Genomic DNA, 24,030 nt, shown 5'->3' with positions numbered 1-24,030 from the left:
TCCGCTAAAAATTTCGCACAGTTACTTTTTGGTTTTTGTGGAAATTCTCACATACCAATGGGGGCTGTCCGACTGAAGTCTAAGCTCAATGATAGGCTGTTGCGAACCACCACGTCGCAGTGCAAAACCTCTTACGGTAGAAGTTTTGTGAGATGATAGCTCACAAATTTCGCCAGTTTTAGAAGAGGAAACGCACCGTTGAAAAATTTGTGGTTTGCGCAAGAATTCGAGCTCAGGCTTTCAGTGGCTTAGGCGGACATGTTTGCCTCTGAGCTTCGGTCATTATGACTTACAATAACCGTGCCAAGTTGGATCCAAATTGGTCTGTAACTCGACATAGCTCTCATAAAGGTGATTTTTTAGCTATTATCTTTTTGGCAACGCTGGTTTAAACAGCTCACGCACGTTTCGTTTTTCGTTTTACTGTCAAACATCTTCTGTTTGGCCTCTAATTTAACCATGAATTTTCGTACAAACGAAAAACGATTGCAAATTATTGAATTTTATTATCAAAATTAGTGCTCTTTTAAGAAAGTTCATGGCGGGTTGAGCGACGAAGCTCATTTTTGGTTCAATGGGTACGTAAATAAGCAGAATTGTCGATTTTGGGGTGAAGGTCAGCCGAAGCATTGCAAAAGCTACCAATTTATCCAGAAAGCAGTCACAGTTTGGTGCGGTTTATGGGCTGGTGGCATCATTGGACTGTACTTCTGCACAGATAATGCGAATCGTAACGTAACTGTGAATGGTGCGCGCCACCGTGAGATGATATCCAACTTTTTTGACATGTGGTTTCGACAAAACACTACCACATGCCACACAGCAAACGTATCAATGGACTTATTGAGAGGCGAGTTCGGTGAACATTTTATTTCACGTTTGGGACCGGTCAATTGGCCGCCTAGATCGTGCGATTTAACGTCTTTAGACTATTTTTTGTGGGCTCTGTTAAAGCTCAAGCCCGCTTCAATTGAAGCATTGGACATTTTATTTCACGTTTGGGACCGGTCAATTCGCCGTCTAGATCGTGCGATTTAACGCCTTTAGGCTATTTTTTGTGGGGCTTTGGTAAAGCTCAAGCCCGCTTCAATTGAAGCATTGGAAGACAACTTTGAAGCATTTATTCGTGAAATACGGGCCGAAATGTTAGAAAGAGTATGCCAAAATTGGACTAAGCGGATGGACCATTTGAAGCGCGGTTACGGTCACCATTAGCATGAAATAATCTTCAAACACTCACATATGGACTGTACTATTGATTCAAATAAAGATTCCATGCATTTTTCTGAATTATGTGTGTGTATTTTAAACTTTCCTATAGCTCTACAAAAAATCACCCTTTATAAATCCATCTGCCAGTTAGTCTTCTTCGGAGCCCCCCAGGAGCTTCAATTATTTCTGAATTTGACAGAAATTTGGTACGTAAAGTGCACTTTGCCCTTCTAGTAGGTTTATTTGAGTACATTTTTAGCAGAATCCATGCTGGCGGGTTCCTAAGATTCGATTCGCCCGAACCTAGTACATTTTTACAACAATTACTGGCTTGGTGTATGTGAGGAGGAGGCTACCATAGCGCAGAGGTTAGAATGTTCGCCTGAACGTCTGGGGTCAAATCCAGGCGAGAACATCAGAAAAAAAATGTCAGCGGTGGTTATCCCCTCAAAATGATGGCGGGATTTGTAAGGTACTTTGTACTTCTCCCCAAAGAGGTGTAGCTCTATGGCACGCCATTCGGACTCGGCTATAAGACAGAGGCCTCTTGACATTGAGCTTAAACTTGAATCGGACAGCACTCATTGAAGAAGTTTGCCCCTGTTCCTTATAGAATGGTCAGGGGCAAATTTGCATGGTTCATGGGTATGGTGGCATGGTGCGGATCCTAATCCATACTAAATCTAGATAGAATGGAAGAGATATCCGACCGGATACTTGAGATGATATTTGAGGTCAAGTGCGAGGCACTGCTGCCAGCGGCACGCTTAGGATTGACGAAACTCATATTGTGTTGCCCAAAAAGTAATTGCGGATTTTTCATATAGTCGGTGTTGAAAAATTTTTTCACAGCTTGTGACTCTGTAATTGCATTTTTTCTTCTGTCAGTTATCAGCTGTTACTTTTAGCTTGCTTTAGAAAAAAAGTATATTTGATTAAAGTTCATTCTAAGTTTTATTAAAAATGCATTTACTTTCTATTAAAAAATCCGCAATTACTTTTTGGGCAACCCAATATATTGTCATGTGGAAGTTGGTGCTACTCGTATGGATCAAAGCTAGAGTACTGATTTGGTTTTGAGTTTTTTATTGAGGCATCATCGAGGGAATGAGGTCTGTTTCCGACATTGGTGACCATAATTGCGTCGTTCAGACGCAAATCCGGGCTATTAGGGAAAGCATGAGGTGGTATGGTATTAATGCTATGATTTCGAATGTGAAACTGGCCATCATGGCTAAAACAAACAGGACGGTAAGGTCATGTACTCTCTAGGAGAATAAGGACGAGATAACGCCTCCTGTTAGTAAGCTACGATCCACATCGTTTGGTCGCCGGTCCATAGCGGAATAAGGGGGAATGAAAGGTCGGACGATTTGACTTTAAAGGCCAGAGGCCTACAATCAGTAAACTTGGTTGATCCCAAGGCACTGACGGTGGATCAGAAAGACGACTAAAATCTTATGGGAAGTTTCGTATATTGAAAAGACGTGGCTTATAGTGAAAGGAAGTAAAAAGAAAATAAATTTAGTTTTTGGTGTTATAACGGAAAACATAGCCCTAACTGCTTACAGAAGTTGTGGACATACAAAAGTTTGGCCCGATAATTTAAAAGCGAGTTTTTTTGTTCAGTGTGTATGGCTCCACATTCTCTCAAACCTTTTTTATATGTCTGCAAATGTGTGAGTGTGTGTGTTTGTATGTGATGCTATAATGCTAACATCCTGTGTAACAAATACTCCTACATTTCTTGTAGTGTTACAAAATGTTCGCTCTTTGTGAACAAAACGGCCTGGATATGCCTTCTTCTGTACCTACGTATGTATGTATGTGTGAGAGCTGGTGTTTTTTGTTGTTGCTGCTATTTCACTTTCCCTTTGTATTTCACGTTACAGGCAGGATTTATAAATTATGAAAAAAGCTATTTACGAAATGAATTTAAACCGAATCACCACAAAACGAAATAAAACGAAAACATGGGGAAAAAAAGAAAATTACCAACATCACTACCAAGGCCGGGAACATAAAAAAACAAGAAAATCAGAAAGGTTTTATTTGGTGTAGAGTCTGTCTTCTTGGGCCACGTTTCTACTTGTTTCACTCTTTTTTCTTGATTTTTTTTTTTTTTTGGTTTTTGGTTTCTTTGTTGGCGTCGCTCTAAACGTTTGTGGGGTTGCAAAACAAAGTCTTAGTCGGCAAAACAAGTTCCAAATTACAAAATTAATTATTAAGTTGCGGCATAAACGGATATTATCACACAGTTTGCAGTGTCCTTTGGCTTTGTGGCCCAGCCTGCTTCCGGCACTTCCTGGCGCGAACAACCGTCGTCAGAGCCCCATAAAATGTCAGAAAATGGTTTTATAATAGCTATGTTTAAGGCATCATGCCGTGTCATTTAACTGCTCTCACGAGAGCTATCTGTAACAAACAAAACTACTGCTCGTAAATTTTACAGGAACACATTTTTTGCTTGTTTTGTTGCTCTTGCTGTTGCCGTTGCCATTTGGTCTGCCTTCAAAGTGACGTGGCCATGATTATTATTATCGAAAGTATACGACTTCAAATGAACCTTATTGGGAGCGTTGAAAGCAAAGGCAAAGTCATTTTTAATAAGCGCACATGTAAGTTAAAAAGTTGTTAAATCTAATGCGTTAGCCAGTCATCAAATGCAGAAACCAGCAAAAGGGAAATGAAGTTGTGATTTTTATGTGGAAAAAAGGAATACGTTTTGAAGGATTATGAAGATGAATATCTTGGCTATAATGTAAATAAGCATAAGTAATGTTTTTTTGTGCAAAGCTGGTATGAAATGAGTTCTGTCCTATTTTATTGGCGGACGACTTTGATTAGCTTTAACTTGGTGAAGTCCAAAACAATCTTAAAGCCTAAACACAATCAAAGATTCAAGAGTCATATTTAGGTTGCCCAAAAAGTAATTGCGGATTTTTCATATAGTCGGCGTTGACGAATTTTTTCACAGCGTGTGACTCTGTAATTGCATTCTTTTTTCTGTCAGTTATCAGCTGTTACTTTTAGCTTGCTTTAGAAAAAAAGTGCAAAAAAGGAATATTTGATTAAAGTTCATTCCAAGTTTTATTAAGAATGCATTTACTTTCTTTTAAAAAATCCGCAATTACTGTTTGGGCAACCCAATATTTTGACTTCCAACTCGAACTGACACCCCGCCTCCAATGTGTCAGCTGTGGAGAAGCATCAAATACCCCAAAAGCGGCCCAATTTCTCAGTGCAGGCAGTGGTGCTCGCAGACGAGCATGACGGGATTCGATGCAGGGACCCCAGCGGAAGTAGTAACTGGAACACTTGGAGCAATGCAACTAACTAGGTACCCGCTACCCAAATTGCAGCGACCACTGCCGTGAGGTTAAGGGATCTTTCTCTTTAGTCATGTGGCGTTTACGGACACTGTGTTATCCTTGATACAATATCCGATGTTCCAGGCAGTGTGGATTGCACCCTACCTGAGCCGCTTTTTGATAAAAATTACTGTACCACTATTCCTCATAGAACCGATTGGAACTACGATATCCCTGCTAACAGAAGTTACATAGACTTCTATACGGATGGTTCCAAACTAAACGACCAGGTGGGCTTTTGGGGTGTACTCTAAAGATCTTGAACTGGTCATATCGAAAAGATTACCCAACCACTGCAGTGTGTAGCAAGCGGAGATCCTTGCAATTAAGGATATGGTGGAATAGATTTAATGTCATTACGGTGATTGGCATAAATGAGAATGTATTTCTGAACACAAAAACCGCCCTCGACTGTAGCAGATCTTTCCACGAGATGGCTGATCAGTTCAAAGTTCACCTGTTCTGGTGAATTCTGTGGCCGGGCCACAGAAAAATCCAGGGAACTGTATACTGGACGAGCTTGCGAGACTAGAAACTACCCTACACATTCCAGGGATACTAGAATCTATGGGAATGCCTCTAGCGACATGTAAGCTAAGTTTTCAGGACCAGGCCCGAAGGACAACGAATGATAGATGGTCACAAAGAGGGGGCTGTGAGCATTCCAAAACTATGAGGCCTAATCTAGACTTGAAGAGGCCTACCGCTTTGCTGTCACTGGCTAGAACAGACGTCTCAGTCATTGTGTCTGTCGTGACAGATCATTGTCTAATTGGAAAACATGCTGACAGACTGAAGGTTGCCAGCAACGACTTTTGCAGAAGCTGTGAGGACGTCGTAGAAGAAGTGACCAAAGAACACCTTTTTGTAAGTGTGGCGCACTAGCAGTTAGAAGGAGTTCCACTTTAGATATTCAGGAAACTGAGATATTCAGGAAAGTGGACGAGCTTGCGAGACTAGGAACTACCTTACACACTCGAGGGATACTGGAATCCATCGGAATGCCTCTAGCGACATGTAAGCTAAATTTTCAGGACCAGGCCCGAAGGACAACGAATGATGGATGGTCACAAAGAGGGGGCTGTGAGCATTCCAAAACTATGAGGCCTAATCTAGTCTTCAAGAGGTCTACCGCTTTGCTGTCACTGGCTAGAACAGACGTCTAAGTCGTTGTGTCCGTCATGACAGGTCACTGTCTTATTGGAAAACTTGCTGACAGATTGAAGGTTGCCAGCAACGACTTTGGCAGAAGCTATGAGGACGTCGTAGAAGTGACTAAATAACACCTTTTTGTGGGTGTCGCGCACTGGCAGTCAGAAGGAGTTCCACTTTAGACATCCAGGAGACTAGGAACTACCCTATACATTCCAGGGATACTAGAATCTATGGGAATGCCTCTAGCGACATGTAAGCTAAATTTTCAGGACCAGACCCGAAGGACAACGAATGATGGATGGTCACAAAGAGGGGGCTGTGAGCATTCCAAAACTATGAGGCCTCATCTAGACTTGAAGAGGGCTACTGCTTTGCTGTCATTGGCTAGAACAGACGTCTCAGTCATTGTGTCTGTCGTGACAGGTCATTGTCTAATCGGAAAACATGGTGACAGACTGAAAGTAGCCAGCAACGACTTTTGCAGCAGCTGTAGGGACATCGAGGAACAAGAGACTACAGAACTCCTGCTGTGTGTGTGTCCCGCACTAGCAGTTAGAAGGAGTTCCACTTTAGGTTCTCATTTCTTTGCGAACCTGTCTGATTTAGTGGATGTAAAGATTCGCAAGTTATTGGGCTTTTTAAAGCGATCTGGATGGTTCAACGGTTGGAACTAGAGAACATCTTCTTTCTTCTGTTCCTGTGGTATCACAAAGGACGAAAACGTCTAAGTGAGTCTGATGGCAGTCTGCCGCTAAAACCTAACCTAAGGTACCCGTTAAGGGAAGTTATGGTCTAATGTACTAATAGGACCTCTTTAACTTTTGGCAACAAAACTGTGCCTAATCTGAAGAGGTTGTTCAACCGTCAATTTATTGTGCATCAGCCATCAGAATTCACGGTAGCTGAAGAATCTGGATCTACCTGGAGTCGTGTACCTTACAACTATCATCAACCTGTCTCGGAACTATCATATAGGTTGCCCAAAAAGTAATTGCGGATTTTTTAAAAAAAAGAAAGTAAATGCATTTTCAATAATACTTAGAATGAACTTTGATCAAATATACTTTTTTTACACTTTTTTTCTAAAGCAAGCTAAAAGTAACAGCTGATAACTGACAGAAGAAAGAATGCAATTACAGAGTCGCAGGCTGTGAAAAAATTTGTCAACGCCGACTATATGAAAAATCCGCAATCACTTTTTGGGCAACCATAGTACCCCATGTCTTAAAGATGGACAGAGTGATCCAGCCACTGAAGCCTGGAAAGAATCCGAGTTTGAGGGAGTCGAACAGACCGATCTCCCTTCTCTCCACAGTGGCCAAGACGCTTGAGAGACTATTCCTACCGAGCTTTGTTGGAGAGTTTCTATTCGCCGAGCATTAGCATGAATTTCGAAGACTGCAGAGCACAACAACTGATTTGATTGACATCACCGCACACATTTGCCGTGACATCAATCAACCCAGGCCATGTGAAAGGACGGTCCTCGTGGCACTGGACCTATCGAAGGCATACGACAGCCATGCCTGACTATTCGAGGACATCGCCAATATGTCTCTTCAGCCAGGCCAGGAGCACAGGGTCGCAAATTATCTGTGTGGTCGCCAGTCATTTGTGGAATTTATGGATAAGAAGTCGAAGAAGCGCAGAGAGAAACAGGGAGTCCCCCAAGGCGGGGAAATATCTCAGGCACTATTTAACCTCCAGCTATCCTCCATGCCACCCCCTCCAGACAGCATAGGGCGGACGATCGTGCGATCATGGCATCAGACTCCCACCCCTTGATGACATCTGCAATAGGTTAAACGTCTATCTCAACGAACTTGCCTCTTACTTCGCTGCAAGAGATCTGAAGACATCTGCCACTAAATCTTCAGTCATATTGTTTACTACATACACGCATGAGGTGTGGGTATGGGGCTGAAAGTGATGGTCGATGGAGTGACAATTCCGACCATCAAGTGTTCCAAAATCCTTGGTGTCAATTATGACAGCTCTTACAAATTCTCCTCACATGCCACAGCAATTTTCAATGAATTCAAAAGTAGAAGCAAGGTCCCAAAATCACTTACCGGCAGCACTTGGGGTGATGACAAAGAAACCTTGTTGACCACGTACAAAGCAATTGGCCGGGCTGTGATAAGTTATGCAGCGACAATATAGTCTCGTCAGCTCTGTGATACTCAGTGGAAAAAAAATTCAGATGTTCTCACGTGGACCACCTCGATTAGGAGACAAAGATCCAACCCCTCAGAAGACATAACTAATACATGCTGTCTAAGCAATACCTTCTGAGCTGTTATCGCAAAGACCATCCAAATCATTATCTTGTGGATAAATATTCACCTCTCAGAAGACTTAAAGTGAATCTACGTGATCTAGAGCTTGAGGTTCAGCGCTACAAGGGAGAACCTATAGATCAAGCAACATATGAAGAGGTTCTGGACGATATTCATGCAGACACGGTAGCAGATGCGGTGAATAGCTACCGGGTGAATGTGGTCCTTGGAGAACGACCATCTCCAGAGTTCTGGCTCAATTACGATCAGGCAGATGTAGCCGCTTCAACTGCTTCAGAGCAAGGATTTATGCCAACCTGCAGCATGTGTATCCCGATTGTGAACTAAGACTACACGACACACGCCACCTGTTTAACTGCTCAGCCAGACCCACTCGAGTCAGACCTAGTTCCCTCTGAACACGCAGAGTTCCTGATATCCTGGATATCCAACAGAACCAAGCAGACGTAAGAAAGAACACAACACGCTGCTATAACAACAACAAACAAAACTCCGATGGAGTGAGCATGTGGAGAAAGACATATCGAAACTGGGTGTCAGAGATTGAAGAGGGAGCGCAGAAGATCGAGTCGCTTGGAAATCATTTCCACGTTTGGCTAGAGGAATACATTTATACTTCCAAACTGAAACTGGATAATCAAATTTGGACACTCTTAGCGGCAAAGACCTTCGTAAGTAGCAATAAAGAAAGCCTATAGTAGCTTAGATATCAAAAAAAAAAATTAAGTTTAAAATCCCAAATAGAATAGATTTTGTAGACTTCAAGCAATTTCCTAATTTCCTAAGTCCTTATCCACGCCTCTCGACTCGAAAATGTTTACGTCCGCCTTTGCCGGTTTATATGGGAGCTATTGAGTTGCCCAAAAAGTAATTGCGGATTTTTCATATAGTCGGCGTTGACAAATTTTTTCAGAGCTTGTGACTCTGTAATTGCATTCTTTCTTCTGTCAGTTATCAGCTGTTACTTTTAGCTTGCTTTAAAAAAAAAGTGTAAAAAAGTATATTTGATTAAAGTTCATTCTAAGTTTTATTAAAAATGCATTTACTTTCTTTTAAAAAATCCGTAATTACTTTTTGGGCAACCCAATGTATCCAAATCTGAATCGATATGGCCCATTTGCAATCCCCAACGACCTACATCGAAAGGAAGTATCTGAGCAAAATTTCAAGCGGCTAGCATTACGCGTTCGTGCTACAAACGGCTAAACTAGATTAGTATACCCCCATCATATGGTGGTGGGTATTAAAATCGACCCTCCATATTTAGCATCCTGAACAAATTTTCGAAATGCCGAGATGACCAAACTTAGGGGCATGGCAAGAGGCGCCTGGACACCTAGGACCTTAACCTTTTGGACATCTCATCACCTTATCACCTCATCTCTCATCTTTTGAAATATCAAAGATATATCTCTAGATGAGCTGGCAAAATATCGATGACACTATCGATACTATCGACATTTTTGTTTCTGGCTGAATATCGATTGATATTTTTCCAATCGATACTATTGTCAAAGTTCGACTATTTGCAAAATTCGCAACAAATTAGCTATCCGAGCGTATATATATACAATTATACATATTTCAAATGTCTCCTGTGTTGGGTATTTCAAGTATCGTTCGAATCGACCCATAACCTCATGTTGTTTCTTTTTTAAATCTTCCAATTTTACTCCTTGAACCTATAGAGGGCGCAATTTTCATCCGATTGGGCTAACATTTTGAATAATGATCTCTAATGATTTCCAACTGACTTTTTTAAATTGGTTTCAAATTGACTACCGCGTCTGACAGATACCGGGCACACAATACCAGGTGCCCGGTATCTGTCAGATACAATTAGGTGGGCACACAATACCAGACATGAACCAACTTAGGGGAGTGGAATGGAAAACAATTAAGGATTTTGTAAGAAACGCGGAACTCCTAACTTAGATTTTCGTTTTCGAGCTTGCTTTTTTTAGTATTTACAGCACACAACAAATCGGTTGCTGGTTAAGGTATATGTCCCTAGTGGCATGGGGCGTATTAACATCCGCACTTTTCAACCTAACTTGACCTAAATCGGTCTATGCATTGATATTCCTTCTATATATAAACCGATCTCCTGATTTCTACTTCTTATTTTCGTTTGAACTATAGGTGATACGAAATTAATAGTATCGATATTTGTTATCTAAAACATCGAATGTTGCGAATATCGATAGTTTGCCAGCACTAATCTCTACCCGTTCTCAAACGGCAGATTTCATCTAAGACGATCTAGCCATGTCCGTCCGTCTACCATCTGTCTGTTGAAATCACGTTACAGTCTTAAACATACAGATATTGAGCTGAAATTTTGCATAGATTCTTGTTTTGTCCATAAGCAGGTTAAGTTCGAAGATAGGCTATATCGGACTATATCTTGGTATAGCCCCCATATAGACCGATCCGCCGATTTAAGGTCTTAGGCCCATAAGAGCCACATTTGTAATCCGATTTTGCTGAAATTTGGGGCAGTGAAATGTGTTAGGCCAGTCGACAGTCTTCTTCAATTTGGCTCAGATCGGTCCAGATTTGCATATAGCTGCCATATAGACCGATCTCTTGAGTTAAGGTCTTGGGCCCATAAAAAGCGCATTTATTGTCTGATTTTTCCGAAATTTGGCACAGTGAGTTTTATTAGGCCCTTAAACATTCTTCTTTAATTTGGCCCGGATCGGTCCAGATTTGGTTATAGCTGCCATATAGACCGATCTCTCGATTTAATGTTTTGGGCCCATAAAAGGCGTATTTATTGTCCGATTTCGCCGAAATTTGGGACAGTGACTTGCGTTAGGCTATTCGACAAATCTCTTTAATTTGGCCCAGATCGGTACAGATTTAGATATAGCTGCCATATAGACCGATCTCTCGAGTTAAGGTCTTGGGCCATTTAAAGGCGAATTTATTGTCCGATTTTGCCGAAATTTGGAACAGTGAGTTGTGTAAAGCCCTTCAATATTGTTCTTCAATTTCACCTTGATCGGTCCAGATTTGGATATAGCTGCCATATAGACCGATCTCTCGATTTAAGGTCTTGAGCCATTAAAAGGCGTATTTATTATCCGATTTTGCCGAAATTTGGCACAGTGAGTTGTATTGGGCCCTTAAACATTCTTCTTCAATTTGGCTCGGATCGGTCCAGATTTGGTTATAGCTGCCATATAGACCGATCTCTCAATTTAAGGTCTTGGGGCCATAAAAAGCGCATTTATTGTCCTATTTCGCCAAAATTGGGGACAGTGAGTTGCGTTAGGCTCTTCGACAACTCTCTTTAATTTGGCCCAGATCGGTACAGATTTAGATATAGCTGCCATATAGACCGATCTCATGGGTTAAGGTCTTGGGCCATTTATAGGCGTATTTAATGTCCGATTTTGCCGAAATTTGGGACAGTGAGTTGTGTTAGGTCCCTCAACATTATTCTTCAATTTGGCTCGGATCGGTCCAGATTTGGTTATAGCTGCCATATAGACCGATCTCTCGATTTAAGGTCTTGGGCCCATAAAAGACGCATTTACTGTCCGATTTTGCCGAAATTGGGGACAGTGAGTAGTGTTAAGTTCATCGACATCTTTCTGCAATTCGGCCCAGATCGGTTCAGATTTGAATATAGGTGTCATATAGACCGATTTCTCGATTTAAATTCTTCGCCCAATAAAAGGCACATTTATAACCCGATTTCGCTGAAATTTGACACAGTGACTAATGTTAGGCTTTTCGACATCCGTGTCGCATATCATATACAATCGATCAGCTGGGTCTATATTTGGATAAAGCTGCCAAAAATACCAATATTTTGTTCTACAAAATTGAACAATGACTTGTACTTATCAGACCACTCAATATCCTAGCAAATGTGGTCCAAATCGGACCATATTTCGATAAAGCTGCTAAGGGGTCATAAATTATGCATTTCTCATCGGATTATGACGAAAGGTGGTTTACATATATACCAGAGGTGGTGGGTATCCTTAACGTCTTTTAACTTTTTTTTCGATTATATACCATTTTGCAACATCGGTGTTCATAACGGGCTTCAAAGTGGATTTGTTATATCCTCTTCCTTTCTACTAACTTGAGACACGTCTTACAGCAGTTTACGTGAGTTCACCTTCTCTTCTCACTTGCAACCAGATCTCAACCACCGGAGCACTTATTTAGTTCTTCACTGAAGCCTTTCTCTCAGAGACGTTAATCGGACCCACTAAGGAAGCACTTAAACTTGCCCAGAACTGCCCCATCAGTTCGGAAAACGCCGATATTCTCACCAACTACTCCGCTCTGTTGATAATAACTGTCTGGTGGACTTATATCAAGAATAAGCAGATCGATCATCGTAGTACCTTGCCAGGTGTTCGTCATCATGAGCACAGCTAAGCTGAATTACAGGTTTTGATACAAGGACGAACGGCACTCACTCATTTTCAATGACAAAAAGTTAGTGAAACAGGCAGTTAGTCTTTCACGACTTCACTCACATCCATGCCCCTGTTCAAGAATCCGAAAATTTAAAAAATTCCAGTCCCACAACCAGTTGGCACCGTTACCTGATGTTACCCAACAAAACTCCATAATCTAAAATCTCATTCTCATTCTACTCTCCTATTGCGAAAATTAGTTCTGCCTTCTCACAGGTAAACGATAGAATTCAGTTTTTCTAGCTTAGCAAGTTTCCTTTATGGCTGGCCAGTAGGAATTTTCAAAGAAATTGGAGTACCTCTTTGGAAACTTTAGGTATTTAAAATAAAAAAAAAATCTTGAAAAAAAAATTGGGAAAAATATTTTTGCTGAGTCCTTGCAGAACAAACAAAAGAGGATGACGATTTACCTACTCTTTAAAATAGTTGCATACAATTTGTTCTACATGTAAATAAAAAAAATATTCTTATTGCACTCACCTTACAATCCTCACACTGATGTATTATTGAGTAGGCCTGGCGGCAATCGAAACGAAAAAGTATTTCCGTTAGGCCACATGTTATGCGCGATGCCAATGCATCCAATTCGATCAAATCCTCTAGGATGCGAATGCACTGCTCGCCACCACTGAGAGTGGCGTTTAAGGCCAGCGTGTGCAGGGAACTGTAGACGTTGCGTTCGCAGCAATTTCTTAGACGCAAATGGCGTAGCTGAGCCAACAGATGGCTCGGTGAGGTGAGTTGTGTGCATAAGTGCATGGGCTGTGTTTCGGCACTATCGCCCAAATATTCAAGGCACTGTTGTTGTTGCTGTTGATGGGACTTTGGCCCCAGCTCCATTTGCTCATCGAACAATTGCGGAAGCTGGGCTCGGCTAATGTGGCTTTGGTTTTCGGTGAGGCTTGTCACTCGCTTTTGCTGGTTGTGGTCTAAATTTGCGTTGACTTTCTCCGCCACCTCTTGCACTTGCAACTGAAAGCTCTGCTGGTAAGGCCTATTGGGGAGGATATTTTTGTTGATGCTGCTGCCGGGCTTGGTGGTATGGCCATTGGTGTTGCCATTGAGATTCGATTGCAAGTGATTATATTTCAATTCAAAGTGTTGACTGCCACTGCGACTGGTAGCGGCACCACCGTGTGCAGTCGCTGTCAGTTTCATTTTGACAATATTATTGTTGGCCTGATTCTGTTGGTGCTGCTGTTGCTGTTGGAATTGTTGCAGCTGCATCATAAAGGCGGCATTATCGGCCACAGCTGCATCATTGTGAACATTCATGTCGATGTCATCGTCCACTTCCTCTTCGACATCCACATCCACATCGTCATCATCAATCTCTTCATCGTCCTCTTCGACATCGCCATTGCCATCGATAGTGTCCACATCATCGGCGTCGACATTGTCATTGGATGAAATGCCGGCAGATGGGCCATTCGCATTGGCGTCCTGTTGCATTTTATTCATGAACTCCAATATGTCATCACTATCCGCCGCAAGCGAGTGCCCATGGTGGGCATGACTTGTGGCATCCAGGATATTGGTGGAATTGTTGCTGTTGGTGTTGTTCGCACCTTTGGTGTTGTCTTGGCCAAATGCAGCTATCGTTGCCTGCTTGCCACTTGGTGGCGTAAACTCATTGGAGTCGGCGGCATGACTTCGTCGCGTCTTTGTCATTTTGTTATTGTTGTTGTGGTTGTAGTTTTTATGGATTTGATAGTAATTAAAAGGATTCAACAGCTTTTGGCTTTTCTGCTGTTGTTGTTGTTCTTGCTGCTGTTGCTGTTTGGCCCTATGACTGCTGCCGAGGTGCTTAGGGGAATCCTTGCTAATGGAATGTTTGCCGGCGTTGTTGTTGTTGTCGTCGTCCGTACCGTCTCTGTCTTTATTGGAACTATGACTAATAGTTGGCTGACTATTTCTTAGCTTAATATTAAAGGTGTTTGTTGTTGTTGTATAGCCTACTAATTTATTATTTAGTTTATTATCCTTTTTGTTTTTATGTTTGTTGTTGTTGTTGTTGTTATTATTATTATTAGTATTGTTGTTGTTGTTATTATTAATCATTTTATCCTTATTTAACTTATTTGTAAATGGCGTTTCCTCTTCTTCTTCGTCCTCGTCGTCGTCGTCTTTACACGATTTGAGACACTTTGGCGGACCAGGACCCTCATCAACCCTTGCAACAGGCAGTGTACCAGCTGAACATTCACCCTGTTAAAGAGAATGATGAAAGATTTCCATTAATTATAATCGAACCAGCAAATAAATATGAAAAAATTTTATACTTAAAATGATGGGAAAATATTTGAAGCTATAAATATTTTTTTGTTGGAAGCAATTATAAAGGTAAAACGAACTGAGTTCAGGTTGGCCAATCTTTGTGCACCATAGATTTACGTATATCTTATCCAAAGTTCGTTAAAGTCCGATGAAAAACTGATTTTTTGTGAACGCAAGAGGTTAATTTGGGGGTAACAACGCTTTTCAGCTTCTAAACTACGAACTCCATTTTCGAGACAGTTTCGATCGAGGACTGGGCCAAATACTTCACCTTCTTCGGGAAATGCAGTACCATTCCAACCAAAGAGCAGGCTCTCCAGCGACCTTTCTATTATGTGGCTGATCAAGGACAGATACTTTCTCAGCTTGTTTTCCGACTTAGACCAAACTTGCCTTGAATGTTGTACACCAAACCAACACAGAACATACAATGATTTAGCCGGTAAGATTTGTTTATAAGGGACCTATCTTGCTAATATTCACCTTTGTGCCTGAACGTCTGGCTTCAAATCCTGGCTAGAAACAAATTTCAGCGAAAAAAGTATAAGAAAAAACACGTAAGAGCATGCTAAGTTCGGCCGGGCCGAATCTTATATACCCTCCAACATGGATCGCATTTGTCGAATTCTATGCGCGCTATCTCCTTGTAGGCAAACAAATAATATTGAATAAGAACTGTTCTGCTATTGAAGCCTAATTAAGTTATAGGCCGATTTGGACGGTAAATGAATGCTGAACATTGTACAAGTCATTGTGTAATATTTCAGTTCATTCGGATAAGAATTGCGCCTTGTAGGGGCTCAAGAAGCAAAATCGCGAGATAGGTTTCTAGGGGAGCTGTATCAAGCTATTGATCGATTCAGACCATATTAGACACGTTTGTTGAAGGTCATGAGAGAAGCCGTTGTACAAAATTTCTGCCAAATCGGATGAGTAATGCGCCCTCTAGAAGTCAAAACCCCAGATCGGTATATATGGCAGCTATATCAGGTTATGTTCCGATTTGCGCCATACTTAGAGACACGTCGTGCAAAACTTTATTCGAATCGGAGAATAATTGCGCCCTCTAGAGGCTTAAGAAGTCAAAATCCCAGATCGGTTTATATGACAGCTATACCAGAATATGAACCGATTTGAAGCATACTTAACACAGTTGTTGGGAGTGATACCAAAACACTACGTGCAAAATTTCAGTTAAATCGGATGAGAATTGCACCCTCTACAGGCACAAGAAGCCAAGACCCAAGATCAGTTTATATGGCAGCTATATCAGATTATGGACCGATTTGAATCATACTTAACACAGTTGTTGGAAGAGATACAAAAACACTACGTGCAAAATTTTAGTTAAATCGGATGAGAATTGCACCCTCTACAGGCTCAAAAAGTAAAGACCCAAGATCGGTTTATATGGCAGCTATATCAGAACATGGACCGTTTTGGCCCATTTACAATCCCAACCTACCTATACTTGTAAAAAGTTTTCGTGCAAAATTTCAAGCTTTACTCCTTCGAAAATTAGCGTGTTTTCGACAGACAGACGGACGGACGGACATGGCTAGATCGACTTAAAATGACATGACGATCAATATGGGGTCTCACTTGACGATACTTTATGGGGTCTCAGTCGCATATTTCGAGGTGTTACAAACCTATCCTATGGTGGAGGGTATAAAAAACAAATAGAGATATCTCAATAATTTGTTTTTTTTTTCAGTTTTACGACAAAAGTATCCTTAAAAAACTAGAAATTAATTCTGCTCTAATTTTCTACAAAAATCCCCAAAATGCCACTGTGGGGCAAAGATGGTTTCAAAATCGAAATTTTTTAGTAAACTTGCTCTGAAGGCTATAAATATTGTTAGGTGCAAACAATTTTTTGCATGAGTTTAGAGGACAAATGGAGTAAAAACCAATTAAGGAAAGGCAAATGTCGGACGGAGCCGACTATATAATACCCTACACCACCGAATCAACATAAATACTACTTTCAATATTTGAAACCTATGTTGAAAGCTAGTCAGACTTTAATTTTGAAAAACTTTAATTTTAAAAAACTGAATAGAGCCTTCTAAGGATTTTTTTCGATAAGACTTATATGGTCGCTACTACAGCCTGGACCGATTTTCATGAAATTTTGAACACTTATTAAAACGCAAAATAAAGTATCTCATGCAAAATTGTGTAAAGATCAGACCAAAAATGTGGTCTTAAAAGGCCATATTGGCTGAAAGATATATATGACGGCTATAACTAATCCTGACCCTAATTTAATGAAATTTTGCAATCATATTGGAACGTAAAATAAAACACGGATGAAATATATATATGGGAGTTATATCTAAATCTGATCTGATTCTGATGAAATATTGCACATATATTGGGACATCAAAAAAAAAAAAAAACGCTTCATGCCAAATTTGGTAAAGATCAGACCAAAAGTGTGGCTTCTCCAGCTGCAACAGGCATATCGGATGAAAGATATATATGGCAGCTATATCTAAATCTGATCCGATTTTGATGAAATTATGCAAATGTATTGGGACGTCACAGAAAACACTTCATGACAAATATTGTGAAGATTGGACTAAAATTGTTGCTTCTACTGTCTTAATAGGTCAAATGGGATGAAAGATATATATGGGAGCTATATTTAAATCTGGACCGATTTTGATGAAAATTCGCACACGTATCAAGACATCACACGAAACATCTCATGCCAAATTTTGTAACGATCCGACCAAAAGACTGAAAGTGGCAAGTCGGATTAAAGATATTGGGTTGCCCAAAAAGTAATTGCGGAAATTAAAGGAAAGTAAATGCATTTTTAATAAAACTTAGAATGAACTTTAATCAAATATACTTTTTTACACTTTTTTTCTAAAGCAAGCTAAAAGTAACAGCTGATAACTCACAGAAGAAAGAATGCAATTACAGAGTCACAAGCTGTGAAAAAATTTGTCAACGCCGACTATATGAAAAATCCGCAATTACTTTTTGGGCAACCCAATATATATGGGAACTATATCTAAATCTGAACCGAGACCATCAGAAAAATTTTCAGCTGTGGTTTTCCCCTCCTAATGCTGGCAACATTTGTGAGGTACTAAGCCATGTAAAACTTCTCTCCAAAGAGGTGTCGCACTGCGGCACACCGTTCGGACTCGGCTATAAAAAGGAGGCCCCTTATCATTGAGCTTGAAACTTGAATCGGACTGCACTCATTGATGTGTGAGAAGTTTGCCCCTGTTCCTTAGTGGAATGTTCATGGGTACGATTTGTGCCTTTCCTTTTTATATACATATTCTGTTAAAACTCTGCCCAATTCTGCGCTTTTCTCAATGTTGTAAATGGCTTACCTTAATAGCATCGGAATGAAGTTTTTTTCCCACACATGGTTTTAAACGAAATAACGTATTGACAAAAAACACAGCCTCAAAAATTGAATTGCTTTGCTGAAAACGTATCTCTCACAAATTTGTTCTATAATTTTTTTTTTTTTTTCAACAAAATGTATCGTTGATGTTTTTGGTTTAAATCCTGGCCATTTGGCCCAAAACTTTATTGCCTGCCTCGATGAAACTTTTTCAATATGTTTGCGAATGAGTTTTCATGTTTGTTGTTGTTTTTTTTTTGTTGTAACATGTTTCACCATACTGTTCGGATATACACGTGTGGTACAACTTACATTGCATTGGGAACAATTTTTAAAATTGACACACGCTTTTTGTTTCCTTCTTCTTCTGCTTTTTTTTTTTGAGAAAAATCCATCAACTTTAAGTGCAATTCATTTAATATTTTGATCCGATGTTTACCTTGAAGTAACTACAAGTGCGAGCAGAAATGCATTTGAACAACGTGAAATCGTTAATGCATTGTGCAATACAATACCGTAGCTGTATGGTCCAAAACAAAGCTTTACTTCAATATAACATTTCGCGAAGAATATCGACACAATTGAAATTCATGGCCTTTTTTCACGTTTGCAGATTCGACAGACTTATGCTTTACACCACCACTTTGTTAAAGGGTAGAATGCGAGTGGTAAAGATTGTCGAATTCGAAACACACCCAAAACGGAGATGTAAACCCATTTTCCAATAAGGAGAGCCGGACTTGATAGAATATTTCCGGCGTTACTACAGAAGGAGGCCGAATAAGTGGCGCCCGATCAGGGCACTATTTTCACAGCATGCTAGGCATATACATCGCTGCCACTACAAAAAAGTTTTCCGACCAAAGTTTCTCAAAAAACCTACCAGATTCCCTGACGCCCGATCAAAATTGTAAACTAAATCAAAATAAACGCAAATTCTTGTAGAAATTATTACTTATTTAACAATATATGATTTAAAACAAGTAAGAGCGTGGTAAGTTCGGCCGGGCCGAATCTTATATACCCTCCACCATGGATCGCATTTGTCGAGTTCTATGCGTGATATCTCTTTTTAGGCAAACAGAAAATATTGAATAAAAACTGTTATGCTATTGCAGCTATATCATGTTATAGTCCGCTTCGGACCATAAATGAATGCTGAACATTGTAGAAGTCATTGTGTAAAATTTCAGTACATTCGCAACCCCTACAATGGTTCAAGAAGCAAAATCGGGAGATCGGTTTATATGGGAACTGTATCAAGCTATTGATCGATTCAGACCATATTAGACACGTATGTTGAAGGTCGTGAGAGAAGCCGTTGTACAAAATTTCTGCCAAACCGGATGATAATTGCGCCCCCTAGAGGCTCAAGAAGTCAAGATCCCAGATCGGTTTATATGACAGCTATATCAGGTTATGTACCGACTTGCGCCATACTTAACACAGTTATTAGAAGTCGTAACAAAACACCTCATGCAAAATTTCAGTCAAATCGGATGAGAATTGAGCCCTCTAGAGGATCAAGAAGTCAAGATCCAAGATCGGTTTATACGACAGCTATGCCAGATTATGAACCGATTTGAATCATACTTAACACAGTTGTTGGAAGTGGTACCAAAACATTGCGAGCTAAATTTCAGTCAAATCGGACGAGAATTGCGCCCTCTAGATGCTCCAGAAGTCAAAACCCATGATCGGTTTATATGGCAGCTATATCAAAATATGGACCGATTTGAACCATACTTAGCACAGTTGTTGGAAGTGGTACCAAACCACCACGTGCAAAATTTCAGTTAAATCGGATGAGAATTGCGCCCTTTAGAGGCTCAAGAAGTCAAGACCCAAGATCAGTTTATATGGCAGCTATTGGGTTGCGCAAAAAGTAATTGCGGATTTTTCATATAGTCGGTGTTGACAAATTTTTTCACAGCTTGTTACTCTGTCATTGCATTCTTTCTTCTGTCAGTTATCGGCTGTTACTTTTAGCTTGCTTTAGAAAAAAAGTGTAAAAATAGTATATTTGATTAAAGTTCATTCTAAGTTTTATTAAAAATGCATTTACTTTCTTTTAAAAAATCCGCAATTACTTTTTGGGCAACCCAATATATCAAAACATGGATCGATTGGGCCCAGTTACAATTCCAACCGACCCACAGTAATAATAAGTTTTTGTGCAAAATTTCAAGCGGCTAGCTTGAAATAAAGAGGGGCCTCCTCTCGGCAATAAAGAGGGGCCTCCTCTTTATTGCCGAGTCCGAACGGCGTGACGCAGAGCGAGGTACTTTGTCATGTAAAAACATTTCCCCAAAGAAGTATCGCACTGCGGCACGGCGTTCGGACTCGGCTATAAAAAGGAGGCCCCTTATAATTGATTTTAAACTTGAATCGGACAGCACTCATTGTGAGAAGTTTGCCCCTGTTCCTTATTGAAATGTGCATGGGCAAATTTGCAATTCTACTCAAGTACCAAATTTCAGAAAAACGGGTAACACATGCGGTTTTTATGGGCTCAAAATCTCAAATCAGCAGATCGGTTTATATAGTCCTATGTTCACCATATTCGGCTGGAATATGTTCCAAATTTAAGCGAAATTGGATAATAGGTGCGGCTGTTATGGGCGTACGACACTAAATCGCTAGATCGCACAGTGGGATGAAAATGGGACCAAATATGCAAATTTGGCAGCCTAAACAATTTTTCGAAATACTGAGGTGGTCAACATTAGGGGCCTGCCATTTCAAAGATTTATCTCTATCCGTTCTCGAATGTCATATTTTTTACCAGTTGTGTTCGGTTTTATTCCACTGTAGATCGGTAAATATGACAGCTATATTCAAATATAGCCCGATTTGGCTCATTCAAGAACTTAACCTGCGAAGGAAAAAAATATGAGCCTCTCCCAAATTTCAGCTTTATATGTCAATTTTTGACATATAGTCATACAGACGCACGGACATACATCCGGGCATTGTTAAAACGATAAATAATGTATTTTTAAGGGTCGGAAATGGATATTTCGATTTGTTTAAAACGGAATTGCTGAACGAATATGCCCCCTATTCTATGGTGGTGGGTATAAAAGTACAATTTTGCTAAAAATCTACCAAAATCGAAATGGGTAGTCCATCCGACCTAACCCTTAAAGTTGAAAGTAAATCCTATAAAATTTGGTAGAAAAAGCCCAAAAAGGCAACGCTGCTTGCATATGCTGCGAAAGCCTGGCAGGAGGCACGGCAAGGCAAATTATGTGACACCAAAGTCCTACAGACCTATAACTGCAGTCGCGGACAATCAGCGGTATCGAGTGGAGAGTCTCAGTCAGAGGACGGGTGGCACCGGCCCTTGCTTACATACTGAGTGCCTATTATGATCGATACGACAAGGCGAGATATTGGCGCCAACTAAATAACCAATGGCTATCATGTTCCCGCGGCAATCGGTCTTATAGACCGCAACAAGTTTTCTCGCCTAGCTTGACGAGGACCACCAACAACAACAACCACAGATCTATAATCCTAACGTTCTTTCCATTCAAAATCATGGAACGTATTGAGGACACCATGATAAAGGGCAGCTAACTGCTCAAATACAAACAACATGCCTATGTCAAATGAAGGTCGGTGGAGACTGCCCCGCACGAGGTTGTGCTTAAAATAGAAGAATCCTTCGATGCCAAAATGTACACTCTGGCGTTGTGCATTGACATAGAGGGGGCTTTTAACAATGTGCGGACCGACACACTGATCCGATACTTAGATCAGTACCGGGTTGGCCCGGTCCCTAGAGACTGCATAAACCATATGCTAAGGAACAGGTGGATAAGTTGTGGATCTCATGACAAAAAATATAAGCGATAAAAAGATGTTATAGTACTTACATATAAGAAGAGGATCCGACTCAGCTATGCAGATGGGCCGAAAGGGTCTTGCAGATGACATAGGACTGGGCTAGACCCATAGGTCTCAGTGTTGCCCCAGAGAAGACTGAAATCAGCCTGTTCACGAGGAGACGAAGCTGGGCCAACTTGACGCACCACGTTGCCTCAATAGAACAATTTCAATATTTGACATGGTCAAATACTTAGGTGTGATTTTGGACAGGAAACTTTATTGGAAGTAAAACTGAGAAGCCCTTTAGGTTGTAATATCTGCCAAATGCAAATTGCACACTTGCCCATGAACATTCCATTAAACAACAAAAATAATAGAGGCAAATTTCTCAGATATCAATGAGCGCGTTCCGATGCGAGTTTAAGCTCAATGATAAGGGGCCTCCTTTTTATAGCCGAGTCCGAAACGGCGTCCTGCACTGCGAAACCTTTTCGGGGATAAGTTTGTACCTCACAAATGTCACCAGCATTAGGAAAATTTATTTTTCTGATGTTCTCACCAGGATTCGAACCAAGGCGTTTAGCGTCATACGGCTGACATACTAACCTCTGCGCTACGGTGGCCTCCAAGTAATATCTGCCATCTACGTCAAGAAGTATGTGCGCTAACTGTACATCTTTGTAAAGAGTCAACACTAAAGCAGATCCGCAAGATCCATAGGTAATAGTACCCGCATGAGCATGTGCAGGTTAATTCTCCACAGCCTCTTTAGCTTGAAACGGGACAGTTATTCTTTAAAGTTCAATAGGTTAGGTTAGGTTGAAAAGAGTGTGCAGATAATAATGCGCCCCATGCCACTATGGACATACACCTAAGCCAGTTATCGGATTGTTGTGCGCTCTAAAAGTTCACTATGCTTGGTTAATATTTACTTAAAATATGCCAAGAAATAAGTGATTATGTAATACTTAACTTTTCATTGACAGTCAATTTTTCTACGGTAAAATACCTTCAACCGTACTAGGTTAGAACAATAAACATTTTTGAAATATACGAAACGGGTATCTTTAAAATTAAATTTGTTTCTTAAGGTTTTACAATTTATTTTGACATTGCTTACAGCACTTTAGTATTTATCTTCGGCTCTGACATTATGGCCGTTGTTGACGTTCTTAAGTTCTTTTGTGTTGATTGTTGCTGCATTTGAGTGTCAACAAAAACCAAAACCAAAAAAAAAAACAACACACATACACATACATATATGAATATATCTAGAAAAGGGCGAGAAAACAACAAAACAAAGGCATTTACATTTGACATACTTCACATCAACGCCATGTCGTGCTGGCATTGTTGTGCTTACACATCCTCTTGCAAGAACTTACACACATGCTATACAAACACGCACACACACACACCCAGCAAATAACCCTTTGCACAATATGTACTAGTGTGTGGGTTCTAAGGCTAACGAATGTTTGCCAATGCAACGGTGATACAACACAACATACAATTGCTTGTGTTTATGGCTACTCTGAGCTAAAATGCAAAATGGCTTAAGGGTCTGTTATAAGCTCGTCCGCTTTACAATTCCCTGGGAAATCTCTGTGGCCCGGCACCCAGAACAGGTGAATTTTGAACTGTTCAGCCAACTCGTTGAGAGATCTGCCACAGTCGAGGGAGGTTTTTGCATTCAGAAATACGTTCTCCAGGGATTTAATGGCTGCCTGGCTGTCTGAGAAGATATTTATGCCAATCGTAATGACATTATATCTTAGCCTTTCGTCCGCTTCCTTAATTGCAAGGATGTCCGCTTGATACACACTGCAGTGGTCGGGTAATCTTTTCGATATGACCAGTTCTAGATCTTTAGAGTACAACCCAAAGCCCTCCTGGTCGTTTAGTTTGGAACGATCCGTATAGAAGTCTATGTAACTTTTGTTACCAGGGATATCGTCGTTCCAATCAGTTCTATCAGGAATAGTGGTACAGTAATTTCTATGAAAAAGAGCCTGGAGCCATCCGTACCGTTTAGCTTGGGACCATCCGTATAGAAGTCT

The 24,030-nt window shown here is 40.6% G+C and overlaps 1 protein-coding gene across 3 annotated transcripts in view; it reads right to left on the bottom strand.

The window, feature by feature from the left end:
* LOC106085158 (uncharacterized) overlaps positions 1-24,030 on the bottom strand; it is a 332,772-nt gene that overhangs the window by 144,820 nt on the left and 163,922 nt on the right. For all 3 annotated transcript variants that reach the window (XM_059369039.1, XM_059369040.1, XM_059369038.1), the window contains exon 4: positions 12,964-14,691. In XM_059369039.1, the coding sequence (XP_059225022.1) occupies positions 12,964-14,691 (1,728 nt within the window). The remainder of the gene's footprint in view (positions 1-12,963; positions 14,692-24,030) is intronic.

Source organism: Stomoxys calcitrans, chromosome 5 (assembly GCF_963082655.1).
Source record: "Stomoxys calcitrans chromosome 5, idStoCalc2.1, whole genome shotgun sequence".
Lineage (NCBI taxonomy): Eukaryota > Metazoa > Arthropoda > Insecta > Diptera > Muscidae > Stomoxys > Stomoxys calcitrans.
Note: the sequence above shows the minus strand (reverse complement) of the source record. Positions and strands in the feature narration are given on the sequence as shown.